Genomic DNA, 17,640 nt, shown 5'->3' with positions numbered 1-17,640 from the left:
TTCTTCATAGAATGACAGAATTATTTGGGTTGGAAGGGACCTTAAAGATCATCTAGTTCCAAATCCCTGCCATGGGCAGCAACACCTTCCACTTGGATGAGACTGGCTCAAAGCCCTGGCCTTGAACACCACCAGGGATGGGTTTATCCCCAGGCTGTCAGATAAGGCTTATGGAGCAAGTAGAAATCCAGCCCATGGAACAGAAGACAATAAAAAATATTCCAGTTGTCTCAAGTCTGAAAAACAGACACTAAATGAAGTTTTCATGACTCCCAGGACTCCCAACTAGGGAATGTGAACTGTGGCCCTGGGGTTTGCCTTTAACATCCTTGTACAAGTCCTTGTGTCCTTCTGCTCTTGGGGGAAAATATAAAAGGTTGGTTTTTTTCATTTGAGGTTTATTTTCCCTTCTTCCCCTTTTACCTCTTGGCAAGAAAAAAAACCTGGCCTCAATAGTGCAAATGTTACTGGGCACCTGGCGTATTATCATGCTACTTGTTAGAGAATATTTAACTCAGTGCATGTACAGCCCATAGCTCTCCAGAGCCACCAGATCAACTGGACACGAGCTGTGCAGCGATAAGACAGACGAATCATAAGGGAACACTCAAGCTTTGTCAACCAACCGACTGCTGGTAAAAACTGCCGTCTGAGCATCCTGACTGCCCTCGAAATTACTTTATATTCAGGACACATCAATAGTTATCACTGATCCAACAAACACAGGAGCTGATATTATTGTGGCTTTTATCCACCCAAATATCAATTAACGATTTTGGCAATTCTGTGACTGGCTTTATTTCTCTTTTATGACCAGCTACTTTGGCTTGGTTCAGAGAGTGGATTTGTTTTTAAAATTCAGAGTGATAAAATACTAAATATCTCCAACTAGTTTTCTTCTTTAATAAAAAGCCATCTAAGTGCCAAGTCTCTAAACAAGAGAAAGGTGGTGAACCCCAATTAGATGACTACTTCCCTGATTAAAGCACTCACCTTTCAGTAATCAAACTGAACCCAAATCCTCCCCTCTGCAGAACAGGGCTCTGACTATGAGGACAAAGTGTTGTGAAGCATGTTGAGGGGGTTTGTTCTCCTTCCCTTCCTCCCGCTGAAATTATTTCAGCTTTTTGTAGACACCTTTCCTGAACCACAGATTGAATCCCAAGTGAGTCAAAGTTAATTTGTGAAAGTTAGGGATTAAATATCTCTTATTCTGTTCAACAGCTAATTAATTATTTTATACAAGATAGATATAAAATAAATTTTATAAAAAGTAAAAAAAAAAATAGGAGAAGAAATCAGTGTGGACTTGAACTTCTGTCTTTCGGTAGCAGAAGCACCAGTCCCTCAACCCGCAGGTAATTCTGAGCCTCTCTCAACCCTTCTCATTCTTTTTCTATATAAGACACACAATTGGAGAAGCAGGCAAAGTCTTGCAAGCAGAGTTCTTACACCACTCACTGGCAGATGAGATACCCGTTCCCATCAGCATTTCTTTACGGAAAGGAAAATGCAGTCCATGTGAGTGATTGCAAATACCCATTGACATTGGCTGTTTGTAATCTGCTTGACACCGTCTACTTAAATTTGCAAGTGAAACAAGCCTATGTATTCACATTTCTTAAAGAAAAAATGACTGCTGTGCAACAGGAAGGAAGGTTCCAACCCTCACCTGTAGGCTAAGAAATTACTTACGGGGAGAAGGGTGAAAATGGTCCTCAAAAAAAGAATTTCAGCAGTGGCATGCATCAAGAGCCGTGCATTAGGGCCTGAACTATTCAGCATACTCAGAAATGATCCAGAAAAGGAGGTGGTTAGTGAGAGAACAAGCTCTTGATATATAATTACTCAGAGTAGTAAAGGTATCAACAGATTGCAGAAAGAGCTAACATTACCGAAAGGTATAATATAATAGTAAATGAAATTCAAGATAGAGAAACGTAAAATGACAGATGTGGAAGAAGAAAATAATCTTAACTTTACACACAAAATGATGGTCTTTGAATTATTATTACACAGTAATGAGAAACTGGTTTTGTAACAGTTCTATGAAACTATCATTTCAATGATCTGTGGTGGTCACAAAGGCAAACCCAATGTTAGGCAAGGAATACAGCACATCATAGCACTGCTTCCCTCCTTTCAAATATGATTTACAAGAGTTGGGCAAGATATGAAAACACGTAGCAAAGACATGGAGAGTCTTTACAAGAGTGACAATTAGACAGATTTGGACTTGTCCAACTGGATGAGTGACGATAGAGGAAGATTATTGTGCACTGTATTATGAAGGTGGACAGGAAATGATTGTTCATAGTTGTTTCAAAACCAAACCAAAAAAGTAGGTATTTCTTCTCAAAGTTCTGAGAATCCTTTCCACAGCACCCCAGAGCTCTCAAGTTTCCACTAAGTTAAAAAATCACTGGGTCAACAGAATAGTTTAGTAGCACAATGACAAACACCAGACTTCTTTTCACCATTTGATTTTCTTGCTGCACCATTCCTATTCTTGTCTTATTGAATATGCAGTTCTGCACTGTGCCCTTCTCCAAAGCCCTAACCACCTGGTCCTGGTTTTGTGCCTTTTCTGCCCATGCAAAAACACTGAAAAACTTGACTGATAATTTCAGTGTCCTCACTAAATGCATCTTGCCTTAGACAGTGACAAAAAGAGTTATAGAGTTATTTAAACAGCAATTTTGTCCTTTGGTGTCCTATCCAAATTCCAAAACATTATTTTTACTCATATATTACAGTTTTCAGCTACCTAGAGTCACAGAACGAGAAATCACTTGTCTTCAGGCTCATTTGGACATGCACACTACTGCAAAGTCTGAGAAAGCTTAAAGTACACGGGAGGATGCGCTGGCCTCCACAGTTCATGCAATCCGATCACCATCAAACATATAACAAAGTAATCCGAAACACTTAAAATCAATGCAGACCTTTTCAGTATTATGGAACAATTCCTGGTCTGTGTTTCAGCTCATATGGCTGTATTCCTTCTTCAATATTTTGACGTAAAAGCAGCACTAAAAATTACTCTTTACTGCCAATCCTTCCCCCAACTAACTGAATTAAAAAATGAAACAAATTTGCAATCACCAGTCTCAAACCTAAAACTAGATCTAAAAAAAAAAAATTAAAAATTAAAATTCTCTAGTTACACAATTAGTAAAGCACAACATTGATGATGCAGTCATGAAAAGAACACCTTATACAACACAGGGAATGAACTGAAAGCAGGTGTTGATACATCAATGCTTGCCTTAAACACATTTCTTCTATGCAATGTTTGATGTTTTGCGTAAGCATGGTATTAGTTGTACTCCACTCATTGCAAAGCAGATGCTAGGCATGATAAAAGATTATTTCGCAGAAACAAGAAGCCCGTCCAAAAAAGGGGGAGAGGGGAACATTATTTCCCAGAACACTAATCAAAGAAAATGTTCCTGGTTAACATCATCACTAGTCTCACAAACAAACAGCTAATGATGCAAGTTTCCTAGATTTTATTTAGGCATCTTAACAATAGGCCTGGCTTGGTGCAGCATGCTAAATCAAGTATTTGAAACTGAATCAAAATATACACCTAGTGAGGAGAATGAGTTGCCCATCATCATTTGTCTAAGACATTTTAAAAAGTTCTTCATAATATCTTGTAGAATATAATTTCATTAATCTATCCAGATGAATGCAAAAAATGTTATTTTGAAAACAGTACCCTACAGTGCCTAACCTTTCTGTAAAAACAAAATAAATTTTAGAACAAGGCCTAAATCAATATTTTAGATTCTAATATGACAATTATTACATTACTATCACCAGTTAAATAGAATAACATTAAGCTATTAAGATAATTACATGAATCATTCCAGGACTGTGAAATGTGAAACACATAGATCTTCAGTTATATTTGAAATGATGAGAATTTTAAGTACAGTATTTTATGCATGCAAATGTAATGTTTTGAATAGATTTGGCACTAGTCAAGTACCAAGAGGTCAAGTAATAGTATTACAATGAAATAATCAGAAGTTGCTAGATTTTAAACATGAGGCTGTGACAAACATGCTTGCATACGAGGAGAAAAAAAACCACATTAAAATAAAAAAGAAAAAATAGAAATGAGAAGGTATAGAATAGCTAGGATAAATATTATTACTGAAAATTGTGAGAAATGTACCTAAAGTATATTTGCAAGCCTTGTTCTGACTAGTTTATCATAGCTGAGATTTCTTCCTACTAAAAAAAAGGTTTTTTTTTAAACACCCATTAAAAATTATTTCTTCACAAAAGGCATTCGATGTAACTACTTCCAACTTAAAAAAGCCCTTTAAAGATCTTGAACTACAGGTTGTCATTTACTGCAGTTGTTCTCCATTGCACTCTGTGATAAATGACCTAGGACTATCTTGTCATCCTCCTGCATGTCAAGGGACTTCTCTCTTCCCTACTGCACCCCAAGTGGCCTGTAGATGTCAGGAAGCAATATTTCAGACTATCAGAAGCAGCACTTCTGGAAAGTAACAAGCTGCCGTTCCGGTTTTACTTCCACTCACCACTGTACATGACAAGGCCACCTAATCCTGGCAGCTGTAAGGGCCAAAGCTGTATTCTGGGGTTATCCAACCTCCTTCTATGCCTGGTTCTACAGCTTTAAAGGGAGCACTGAATGCACAAGATGAGTTGCACCTCCGGCCGCACCCACCACCTCACCTGCAGCCTCAGCAACCACAACTCATGGCACAGGATACGTTCAGCTTCCAGAGAAGACACTACCCAAGAATTGCTGCTGTTTCCTTTGGAAAAAGCCAACAGCTGATGGACAAGAATCAACTGTATGGGCCAACTTCCAGTAAAAGTTTTAGTGCAAGGACAGCAATAAGTCCCTAAATTTGTAATATGCTTTGCAAGAGATTGCTAAACAATAACATAGTAGAAATGGCAAAAGTTAGAAAATTACCTAAACCCCAAATGTTTAGACAACCGCTAAAAGTCATAGTCAATGAGCAGGGCTATATGCAAGCAAGACTTCTACAGACTTGGAATGGAACTTATAATTTGGTAGGCAGTGACTAATCCAAATGTTAATTACCAGAGTGAAATCTTGCACTACCAAAAAAAACTCTAACCCCACCCTCAAAAACCCCACACCTTTCTTGTCTGGCCACATGCAGAATAAACAGACAGGTAACAAAGAAGATACTCGCTCTTAGCACTTCTGTACTTTTGAATACACTGAAGAAACTATGATTTCTTATTTGAGCCTTTGGCAAATTCAGATTCAACTTCAAATTTACTTTTTTTACAGTGCATCAAAATTTGATATAAAAATCTATTTGATTTTGCTTGTCTTTTACTCACCCAAACACTTCCAAGCAGAGAATTCAAAAAGCTCTTAATTCTCTTTTGGGCTTTATTCAGGAACAGTACCATGAAGTCTTTTTTTTCTAAAATTATTTTTAAAAATATCCCTTCTGTACATCTGATCTTCTGGAAAAGATCCACCTTATTCAGACCAAGAAAGACATGCTATGGAAAACCTCAAGCCAAATCTTCCTATTTTTAACTTGGCCAGATTTTTACAGGATGTGGGGGAAAATTTTCACTACACCTCTCTCTGCTTTCCCACTATCACAACCCCCCTCCCTCTACCAGTGAGGCAGCTGGAAGAGTGATGCACTAAACACAGCCCTGTAAATTATAGTACGGAGGAGATTAAACTTAAGCCTAATGCTCCAGTCAACCTTCAACAGCTGAGTTCTATTAATGGACACTCCTTAAAAGAAATCCTTATTGGTTACTATTTAAAACTACATCTCTATTAAAATCTTGACTGAAAGAAATTACGAGTGATATGTATCTCCCATCAATGCCATGACACCACTATCCAGTTCAAGTACATACTGTGTCGTTTACCACAATTTATACAAAGTAAAAAAAAAAAAAAAACCCAAAGGGTTCATTATTCAAATATTATCAATGCATACACCATGCAAAAGAGATAAGCTAATTTATAATGATAGGAATTACGTATAAACTAGAAAAATGCAATTCTAGTGCACTGAAAAGCCCAGTGTCATTATTATTCTTCCAGCTCTGCTTCCTAAGTCAATTTATTTAAGATCAGCTTTGTAAAATTACTGCACAGTTAAGGTACTGTAAAGGCACAACTTAACAGAAAAAATTAGGGAAAAGACAATTAATTCATGTTTTACTTCCATTCTTTTAAATTTCATTCACAGGTCCAGAAATTGGTAAGGGGGGACCAGGGGAGAGGAGGTTGCTATGCTTAATAGCAGCTGCATACAGGTGTACCACTCTGTTCACTACGGAACGTTTTCTTGTTGAACATTCACTGGTCCCCAGTGCATAATCCTTCAAGATTCAACGCTACCAAATGCTCCTGCTTTCTCATTCAAAGAAACTTCTGAATGAAGAAATTTTCAATTACTGATAAATCAACTCAGGGTGAATTTTTGAAGTGCCGAAGTTATCTATGCCAATTTGTCAGATTCCTGCTTATACCACTCACTGACCTTGTAACTATATTTCATATCCCTTTCTATACCTGCATTTTTGTTTTAGGCTCTGTCAATGATGATTAATTAGTAACAACAGAGAAAGTGGTTTTAAGTGGTGAGATGGTAGTAAAAAAAATACAACAAAAGCCAAAGCTATCAAATATTGTGCTACTTGCTTCTGAGCAAACAGGTCAGCAAGCCTGAACACAGCTCCACTTTTAATTCACATGCTGGACTCAGAAAAGAAAACACAAGCAAACTCCTCTCAGCCTCGAGCAGATCTCAGCAACCTGCAAGGTGTAGGCACATTACATTTGCTGTTGCTCTGAGCATCAGCTGCACATTTTTCAGCCCCTATCACAGCCTCTTCCTTGGATCTGGGTGTTACTCTCTACAGTCAGGTTTATTTAGATACATCTCCAGTGCAAAAAAGCATGCATTAGTCTTGTTTTAGCCTGGGTTATGGTGTGCCTGCTTGTTAGGACATTTTCCCCTCCTAGGAGGTGAAAGGTCAGAGAATAGCTCCTAGGTGGTAGGGCCACTAGGGCCAAATCTCTTGCTTGCTGGACAAGTAGTTACAGAGAAGGTAGGATTTCTTTTTGTTTTTCTTTAATGAATATGGCCTTGTCAATATATCCTTGATTAAGGTCTCTCTAGGGCACACATGAAAAAAACAAGCTGCAGTGCTGGATGAGCACAGTAGCCAATACTGAGGTGACCAACACTCAGGCATACGAGCAGCTAAAAGGGTTTTTATTTATCGCTTCATTTGAATAAAGTATTAAAACGTCAACTGATAATCTTTTACGCATCTAAGTGCTTGTCTGAATCTGGCCAGAGTCTATCAGCAGTTAGGATACAGAGCTGGTCTCTCTAAGGAGTAAACAAAGATTTTGGATTTCTGTACCTATTTAGACTCACAAGAATTGCTGACAATCTAAAAAATACAGCACTCCAAGAACATGCTGGGAAAAACATGAATTCAAAGGTGTGCTGTTTTAGTGGTGTGTCATTAAGGGTTATATTCCCTCTACCTGGATTGTCCGTGCAGTGATGTGCTATTTAAGTTCTATGGGAATGGTGGAAAAGATGGCTTGTGAACCGCAGTTTCACACGCCATTACGCTGGCCTTGCAGAACTTGCAATGACGTGGACATGACAGATCCACATAACCTGCATGTACCACTGCAAGGAACCACAGCTTCATCGCAGACAAGAGACAGAGGATTATGCCACTGGCTGTACTTCGGTCTTGAGAACAAGATTTCTGATAGAAAGACTGCAAAGCAGTCAAAAAGGGGAATTTTTTGTATGCTTTCAGTTACTAGGGGTTTCCGATTAAAAGGAATGGAAATGAAAGTTACAGACAAGATCAGTGTATCTTAGGCAACTGCACAAATGAACATATACAAATAAGGTGCACACAAAATATTCAATACCCTCTCCTCTCTCACCTCCGCTAAAAGTAAAAGAAAACTGGGAACCATGTCAGCATAGCTGCTGTTTCCATATTTAACAAAAAGCAGGAGGGATGAGAATAATTTTAATTATTTTAATGCATGAAACGCAATGAAATCTAACCATGCAACAACCAGAAAGTTATTAAATCAATAATGATATATAACAAGTTTTGACAAGGCTGTGAAAAAAGACTGCAGTAACAGAAGGAGAATCACTCAAAATGCCATTGTCCTTGAAAGGCACAACACTGCTTCCCCTGATAAAAGGTCAAATGCAATGGATAAAATATTTACAATTACAAAACCCCCAACAGCTCTACGCAATTAAAAACAAGATATTGAAAAACTGAAAATAATATAAAACCTGAGAATAATCCATCAGATGTGATAGCGATACCCATATCAAAATCCTTATGGAAGAAAGATGCCAGCTAGTAACTAGTACCAACTAGTGTTAAGCAAGCAAATCATCCTCACTCATACTTTAAGCTCAACCTTCTTGTCTTTAATTGTGGTTCATTAAATTGTAATGCACCACTGGTATGATGTAAAACAGCTAGCCTGAGTAATTCAAAAGAGATAACCTCTTGTAGGAAAATAATTATGATATGGAAGGGAAAATAATTTATATTCTCCAGCGCTCCATTACTTTCTAGTTTGTTTTTCTTTTAAATGACACTTATGCAGCCAAACAGAAGGATAAAAAGGAAATATCCTTTTCTGAATTTCATGAGGATATGAGTATGTCAACCCAAGGATTAATAACTCAGAAGTAATGAAAATCAAGGCTGTTCTTTTTTAAGGAATAATAATTTCTATTTCTTAATTTGAAGCCTATTAGAACAACCTTAGAGATAGGCAGGATAGATAGCAATGAGCCTCCAATAAAGAAAGCAGCAAGAGAAGAGGAGATCTTCACGGCCATTTCTCCTTCACAAAGCAAAATTATTTTCCTTCTCTGTACACTTAGTCTTCATCAAATGGGAATCTTATCTGCTCAGTTCATTAAGATAGCCTCCACAGTTTTGGAAACTGCTCCAGAGTGTGTTTGGGAACTCACTTTGATGGTTACACTGCAGTTATTGTTTAACCAATCTGCATTATTCAGCATGGATAATTCATCCCTTCTCCCCAGCTTTACTTTTAACACCTTCCCATCATTATTTTTTTCCCTCATATTAAAAGAAAAAGTCAAGATGTTTTGACAAGCTTTCTAAATGCACACTGCTTGTTCTTCACTCTGCCACTGCTACCTCTCAGGAGAGATTTTCCTTTCAACAGGAAGAGACCAAAATGAATGAGCCTATTATTGTATGGAACATCTTAAAAAAAAAAAACCAAACAAACAAGAACTGTATCTGATGTTCTTCTGTCTATTAAAGGACAACACAGTGTAAGACTGAAGCTTTACTCTCTCCAGGGCCAAAGGAAAATAGAAACATCTACTGGGAAATTGTACAGGTCCTTTCTTAAAAAGGAACTGTCACAGAATTTAGCAGAAGTCGTATAGACACAGCTCAGCACAGGCTGCCACCCTAAAAATCTCTTGGAAAACAGATAGACAAAAACCCCAAACAAACAGCAAGAACATTACGATACTTCAGAGATACTAAACATTTTTGGTGTCCCAATAAGCAGTCTGTGTCTTCACTGAGGTCGGCATTTAAGAATAAAATCTTGAAACTAAAATACCCCACGTGCCAAGTACACTTAGAAATGCTACAAGCTGCATAATGAGACTGACTTCTCATTTCAAACTACTTTATGGAGAAATAAACACAAAACCATGTTCACACATTAAAAAATATATAAGATATTGTACCACCACAACAAGTTACTCAAAAGAACTGGCTTTAGAAGCAAACAATGCTGTTTCAACCCTTTTGCTGATGACATGATATACTATTTTCTAAGTGCACAATAATACTGAGTGACCTCAAAAAAGCAGTTCATTTATCTGGTTTATCCAATAACCTCTAACAGCAAGTTTCTCTTTCAGTTGGGCTCACACCACATGTACATGAATGGCTTAATCCTTACAAATGGATATAAATGTTTATCCCATAGATACAAGGATGTAAAAGTGGTCTTAAACATAATTCAGTATTTTTCTGACTTAGAGGCCAGAACAGATCTGCTACTTTGCAATACTGAGCTTTACGCTGTGTTTATAATAAAGACTCTCAAGTCCAGCAAGTTGGTCCTCTGGTCACATCTCTTCTTCTACTTTACTCATTTCTAGTGGTCTATGGTTGCATGATGTGCTGCCTCCCATTAAAAAAGCCTGAACTACAACCAGATAGTTCTCTTTCTCTGCTTGATATTCCAGGCATCAAACTCTTAAAAGTTAAATAACAACATCTGCCTGTACAATCTTCACAACTTCCCAGAGCCATCAAGGATGGTTGCCACATGTCTGAAATCAGAGACAAGCAAAAGAGTGCACTTTCTTACACTCTGGAGAAAGGCAAACGCCAGAAAAAGGCTCAAGATAAGTGTTACAAAAATGTTTGCTAAACTAAGCACTACAGTGCTGCTCCAAAGCCAGGACCTTCAAATTACAACACAGGGAACCTAGAGACACAAAGCTCATGCCTGGCATAGAACTAAATCCTTACTGAGAGAATATGGACTGGATCTTACCAAGGATATTAGTAACAAACCACACTTTGTGGGATAGTCTGGGATAGATCTCTACAAGTCTTTGTCAGTAGCAATCCCCACGCCACTGCCTCCATGAGCCAAAAAACCAACAGTGGCTTCTAACACTTTCTCATTTTGTTGTCTTTGCCACAACTTTAAAGCTGCAACTCTAGACACGTTATATAACACACTTTATAGTAAATATGATAGTCTGAAATACCTCAAAGTCTACTGACAGGCATGTTCAGCATCACTGAATTTACAGGAACACTGCTGCATCATCTAATTAATTAAACAAAATTGATTGTGTCCAACAGGTGATAAAGCTCTAAATAAAACTGAAAGTTAAATATTCCTGGTTTCACAAAGGTGCCCAGTGCAGTGAGAACAAAAGTCTCAAATGAAGCCTCTCCCAGATCTTTCTCAATGGACTGCTGGTATTGTAACATATCCATTGAGAGATTAGTCAGCCACAAGCAGATCATAGTTGATCTGTCTTCTAACACAAGATTTTTACAATTTTGTCTCCAGACAATGCAACTACAGATCAATTAATAAGATCCACATGTAGCTCTTCTTTAGATCTCACTCATTTCTCATGACAACAACTATATGTTAGTAGATGCTTGTCACTTATACAACATGTACTTTTAACAGATTAATTTTTTGAAAATAAATTATTAGTTATTTCACAGCAATCCTCAAGACCCCCAAGAAACCTCCTCTCTTCTAGAAGTTCTTTTATATGGTTTTAGTATATGACCTTTACTGTTTCTTCTTTAAACAAAATATTTTACCTCTACATTGAAAGCTCTTCCACAGGCCTTTCAGCAATGTTCCAGTACAATGTTCCACTGTTCTTCCTGAAACAAGTCTGACTAGATCAAGCACAATCTTCAAGAGGCAACACCTTCAGACAATTATTTTCAGTATTCTCCATTTCTTTTAATACAGTCTACCTTCTTTAAAAAATCGTTATTGACCTTAGGCGCTGAAATCAAGCAATTCAGAATTTAATGCTCAATTGTTCAGGGTAACAGGATTGCTATAATGAAGATGAAGTAACAGGAACTGTATAAATAATAGAGCAATGGACAAAAGAGAAAAAGAAAAAATGGGCAGTGACTCACAGGGTTTTTGCAGTTTACAGGCAACACACTAACACTGATGGTAACTTTACCTCCCAGGAGCTCAAAAATGTTCCTTCTAATGTGGATTACTTCACTCCCATCTAGAAGAAACATCACTCTATATGCCTCCAACATGAAAACAGGACCAACTTTCACACTGCTCCCCAAACCAGAAGGTCATGTCCAGGAAACAGCGCAAGTACAGAAGGCGACAGAAAGGTATTACACAGATTCCTCTGCTTTGTAGTGGATCTTTTATTAATGCGCTGGTTCAATGCTAACGCTTCCCACCGAACATACAACCATATGCAGAGAAGCTTTTCTGTCACTGAAAGAATCATAAGACACCTGAAACTAGGAAGGAAGAAACCACGTATAACCAAGGTCAAGAAACAAACAGCAGGACAGCTTGTTAAAACACTGATATTAATACTTGCCCCCACCATCAAACTAAAGTCCTACACGCACTATACGAACAGTTCCAGATCTTTTTTTATTCACTGGATATAAAGCTATATTCCACTATTACCACCAAAGGTAGTGGTGAGTCGTACAACTGCCTTTGAACACAAATGCAGCTGCTCCTGGCTGGTTGTTAGCAGTTCATCCGTACAAACCCAAAGTAATATTTTGGTAATATCTCTTTAAAACTAAATAAACTTATATCTTCTGTTCATTCCACTTAAATTTTCCCCTCACACAATGGCCTTCCTGTCCAGAAGACTGAAAGGGGCACATGATTTATGAAGTTTATTTCATAGAATCATAGAATGCTTTGAGTTGAAAGGTCCCTTAAAGAACATCTAATTCTAACCTCCCTACCATGGGCAGTAACACCTCCCACTACGTCAGGCTGCTCAAGGCCCCACACAGCCTGGCCCTGAACACCTCCAGGGATGATGCATCCACAACTCCCCTGGACAACCAGTGCCAAAGTCTCACCAACCTCATCATGAAGAATTTCACCCTTATGTCTAACCTAAATCTTCCCCCTCAAATTTAAAGCCATTTCCCCTTCTCCTATCACTACATGCCTTTGTAAAAAGTCCTTCCCCAGCTTTCTTGTAGCCCTTTCAGGTACTGGAATGTCGCTATAAGGTCTCGCTGGAATCTTCTCTTCTCTAGGCTGAACGATCCCAACTCTCTCAGCCTGTCCTTGTATGGAAGGTGCTCCAGCTCTCTGATCATCTTTGTAGACTCCTCCTCTGGACCCATTCCAACAGCTCCATAGCTTCTTGTGTTGAGGATTCCAGAACTGGACACAATACTCCAGGTGGGGTCACAGAAGGGAGGAACAGAGGGGCAGAATCACCTCGCTCGCTCTGCTGGCCACACTTCTTTTGACGCAGCCTGGGATACAGTTGGCCTTCTGGGCTGCAAGCGCACATTGCCACCTCATGTCCAGCTTCTTATCAAGCAGTAGCCCTAAGTCCTTCTCTGCAGGGCTGCTCTCAATCACATCATACCCCATCCTGTATTGAAACAACAGATTGCCCCAACCCATTTGTTGTACGTAGGCAAGGAAAATCTTGCTGGGTCTTTTTTTTTTTTTTTTTTTTTCCTCCTCTTAATGTATTTAATTGATTACATCCTCAGCCCTAGCTGCCTTTCATTATTATGCAATCACTTTCAAATTAATTTAATTAAACTGAATTTGATTAAACCTAACACAAAGCTAGCCATTTCAGTTACATTTTGCAATCCTTTTAAAAAAGCCCACCACCACAGAAACAAACCTCTGGACAAATAAGGATTCACTGGATAAATAATAAAAACCGCAGACCTTAGGATGAAATTTTTCAGGAATATTTTAAAGTAGTTTGTAAACAAACAACAAAAATTTCCAACTAAGTAGTTCTGCTTACAAATAATCAACAAAAATAACCATCTTGCTGGTGCCACACCAATTGAGAAATAAATATCTGCACATTTCTGCAGCTTCTCAAATGAACATTTTTCAAAAGAATCTTAAGAAATGCAACTTGTCATGCCAATTATTTAACAAATTAAACTCTTACGATGAATATAAAAATAAACCCTAAATACACCTATGAATAAATAGCATCAGAAAACAATCCATATCATCCAATTTCTAGGTAACGTAGATTAGTATTACACCCCTCACTTTGCAGCTTTGAAAAAGACAATCCATTGTTATATCATAATAGTTATAGCCTAGCTAGTATCTAACTAATAGGATTTATTTGTTGTAATAGGTCAATTTAGTATAACAAGTTCAACTTGAAAAGCCCAGCTTCTAGAACAACTAATTTAGCTTCCTCTACAGGAAATATGCTTATTTGAGGGTGTTGCTGGTATTTTCTGTGGAAAGAACACAAGATAACCAGAAAAGTATATCTGCAATGCCTCTGTCATGATCATATGCAATGATTTGTAAGAGAACCACATGCCAGTTTGGCACCATAATTCAGGAAAGAAAATATTCACTTACCGCAATGTGACTGGAAAACCTGTGGCTTGACTACCTGATTGCAGATATTGCACACTACAAGATAGAAATCATCATGAGCTGGATAATGGCCAAATAAGTGCATATCTGTGGGAAAGTTAAAAATATATACAAGAATTAGAAACTATGCTTTAAATATATATTAAGAAAAAAAATTGATAATACTGTAGGGCCACTACTGTTATATTAATTTATACAAAGCAAATTTATACACCGCTTCACAAAAAACTTCTTACTAAAGAGACTTCTTTTTCCTCTTCTGCGTTTCGAGGTCCTACACTAATGCTGCAATCTCATCCCTCAGGCTGAGTCAGAACACAGGCAGCAACACTTTGTCTCAACACTCACTGCCAAGAAGTGGAACAAGCATTTCTGTACTGGTCAACAGTTGAAGCAGTAAAAGAATATGTCTTTTAAAATTTCTGCCTAAAGATCCTTTTAGAAAACATGGTGCACCGGTTATGTTCCATATTAAAATATTCCAAGCTTGACTACAGATTGCTAGAGAAAGTCCCCTGCTTAAAAGCCAGTTACAGTAACCAAGGTCAAAGATCCCACAGCTTAAAATACAGTCAGGAATGTCATCCCTGTTTTGAACCAAACGTCAGGACATGAAATTTCTGATTCTGTGCAAATGTCTCTCCCAGTTCAAATGCCCTGCTGTTTCTTTCCTCAGTAATCACTCTGCGAAGAGACACAGTTGGTTAATGAGGTTTTTCTCAGTGACGGCATGAGGAATCTAATGAAGTCAAAAGATGGGTACAGTCAGACGATGACAGGCACTTGTCCTTCTCAGCTGAAACACAAAACACAACACGGGCATTCTTAAGCCATTGCAAACACAGAGTCAAATGGGCTTAAATTACCAATGAAGACCTCAGAGCCTGAACATTACAAACCAGGTAAATTGTTTCACTCTGTGTTGCTATAACTTAAGAACAAGCCGACATACTCATCCACCACAGTTTAACTTGGAGGGTAGAGACTCAGTCACTTTAATGCTCTTCAGTGTCATCATGTCACGACAACAGTGTTGTTAATGAAGGTGCTGCTGCATTAGTAACCCCGTGCCGAGTACTGGCTGCATGGATTATGCTACCTTGCAGAACAGGGCGGTGACATCTTTATTTAAATATGTCATAAAATGGCATTACAATGTTATTCAGCAGCATCCGAAAGCTATTACAGAAATTGCAAATGTGTCTTCTGACTCAGACTGAAATATCATCCTGATGCCTTTTAAATAGGAGGAGAAATAAGAAGACCCCAAGTGAAGACAAAATACGCACAACAGCAGCTGTGATTCATAAACATCAACCCCTAAATCCTACTTCTCCAATAAGAATAAGTGGTATTTTTCTTTAAAAATAGCAACTTCTTTCAAAAAGTAACTCAGGCAGGTACCTTATTTCATTGGTTCTTAACCAAAGCAATTATCCTGGCCCCAGACTATTTTTATAAGTAATTCTGCCCTGGCCTGTACTGCTGTGTAAGTAACATCACTTCTTACGATGGCAATACTTGACACAATGAAGTGCAAAGTGTCATTAGTACCTCACATGCCCCCTGCCCAGAGGAACAGAGTATTACTCTCACAGTAATTCAGCCAGTGTCACAAGCAGATCCAAACAGGCTCGTTTAAGTATCGTTGCGCACAAACCAGTACCACTGATCCACAGGTATTTCATGGTCTGATACTATGTGAACCATTCCTTTATCCTCTGAAAACCAAAAGCTTCCCTCTCTGTTTCTGCTTGTGCCAGGCTGCAAAATCCAGTGGAAAGGAGAAGAAATCATGACCCCTTTGCAGTGCTAGTCTTGGACTAACCAAGCCTTTAAATGCATTTAAAAGAACAGTAGTGGTCAAGTATAAACTCTTTTGGTAATTTCTTGGTGTAGTTAGTGTTAGTACTGATGAAGCCAAAACTGCATAGTCAGATTAAATCAAATCTTCCCTACTGGTAAAACAATCAAACAAAACCCTAAGCAGGCAATAAGTGTGGCCTGCTTATTTTATTTCTTGTTCTAACGTGATAAGCCTGCGATCTTAAAAATCACTTTACAATGGCAATTCTTAGCCAAGGATATTTATTAGAACCTACCTATTTCCACTAACGGCATTGTAAACTCCACAGAAAGGAGTATTTCTTCGAGGTATAGTATGACACAAAGTCTCAGCTCAAAAACATCTATCTAATTACAGTTATGTAATATTTAAAAAATGGTTAAAACATCTCAACAACTTAAAAAATATTTTTTCTGTTGTTTGAATGATCTGGTGACAATCTTCTTACGAAAACATACAGATTTTGCCCTTTACAAACACAAAAGTTACAATTTTTTTCCCCCCATATTAAATTCTTTAAAGTCCATTTAACCTTCAGGTCCCTGCATACTGGCTTTTAAAATACAACCAGCTCTGAGGCATACGAAGTGTGGCTGGGTCTGAGTTTTTGGCTGCAGGTAGTAACTTATAAAAGACATATAAGGTATTAATACCAGAGAAATTATCCAAAGTTAGAGATGGAATAAGAAATCAGGTTAGTCCACAGGATCACAAAATTATCTATGTTTTCATCAGGCACTGTCAAAGAGTGAAGGAAAAGTCCTGGTACCTGCGAGCTTGCTGCACAACCTGTGCAAACAGCACTGCATCTAATGCATAAACAGCACCATTTGAGTTCTTATGATACTGAGGTGGCAGAAGTTGATACGTGAAGAAACTACACAGATGTGCAGGAGAATGCGCCAAAATACTGCTATGAGAAATACAGCATCAAACCAATGCACAGATATAGAGTAAGTGACATCCTGAAGCAGCGCTTTGGAAATGTTTTCATTTCGCAGATGCCTAGAAATAGCCCAGCGGAGGTGCAAGTGTCTACTGTAAATGTGAGTCTTCTGATATGAATTAAAGTTATTATCTACTTGCCAAAAGTTTGCTTAAATTAACACAATCTCAAGGACCCAGGACCACAAGCTGGAAAAAAGAAACAGGACTCACACTACACAAATAAATTGTTGTTATTGAATCAGAATAGCTGAGAAACTTAGATTAAACGCTTTCAGACTGGATTCCTTAAAAACCTCATTATGCAAGAGTTTCTAAGAGAGGAAAACTCATCAAGTCCAAACAGGTTCAACTAACTCTGTTAGCTCATCGATGTTAACAAGATTGGCACAAATCAGTTTTCATGATTAAACTCGTGATTTGTAAGCACACACACAGCACATATAAATTACTTTTTAATTAAAACCATACAAAGCATTAGTATTGTCTCACTAGAAATTCCAGCTGGGGACACACTTTACTAGGTGTAGTCATACTACAAATGTAATTAGTGAATTTGCAATGAAGAAAGCAAGGAAAGTTTGAAATGAAAAAGAAAGTAGAAAATAGAAATAGCTAC

At 38.0% G+C, this 17,640-nt stretch overlaps 1 protein-coding gene across 4 annotated transcripts in view; it reads right to left on the bottom strand.

The window, feature by feature from the left end:
• ATXN7L1 (ataxin 7 like 1) overlaps positions 1 to 17,640 on the bottom strand; it is a 118,319-nt gene that overhangs the window by 64,443 nt on the left and 36,236 nt on the right. For 2 of the 4 annotated variants that reach the window (XM_054049810.1, XM_054049819.1), the window contains exon 3: positions 14,213 to 14,317. The exons of 1 other annotated variant lie outside the window; for it this stretch is intronic. In XM_054049810.1, the coding sequence (XP_053905785.1) occupies positions 14,213 to 14,317 (105 nt within the window). Of the gene's footprint in view, positions 1 to 14,212; positions 14,318 to 17,640 lie in introns of those variants that run through there. One more of the 4 variants, XM_054049869.1, reaches the window with a different exon arrangement.

Source organism: Cuculus canorus, chromosome 1, assembly GCF_017976375.1.
Source record: "Cuculus canorus isolate bCucCan1 chromosome 1, bCucCan1.pri, whole genome shotgun sequence".
NCBI lineage: Eukaryota > Metazoa > Chordata > Aves > Cuculiformes > Cuculidae > Cuculus > Cuculus canorus.
Note: the sequence above shows the minus strand (reverse complement) of the source record. Positions and strands in the feature narration are given on the sequence as shown.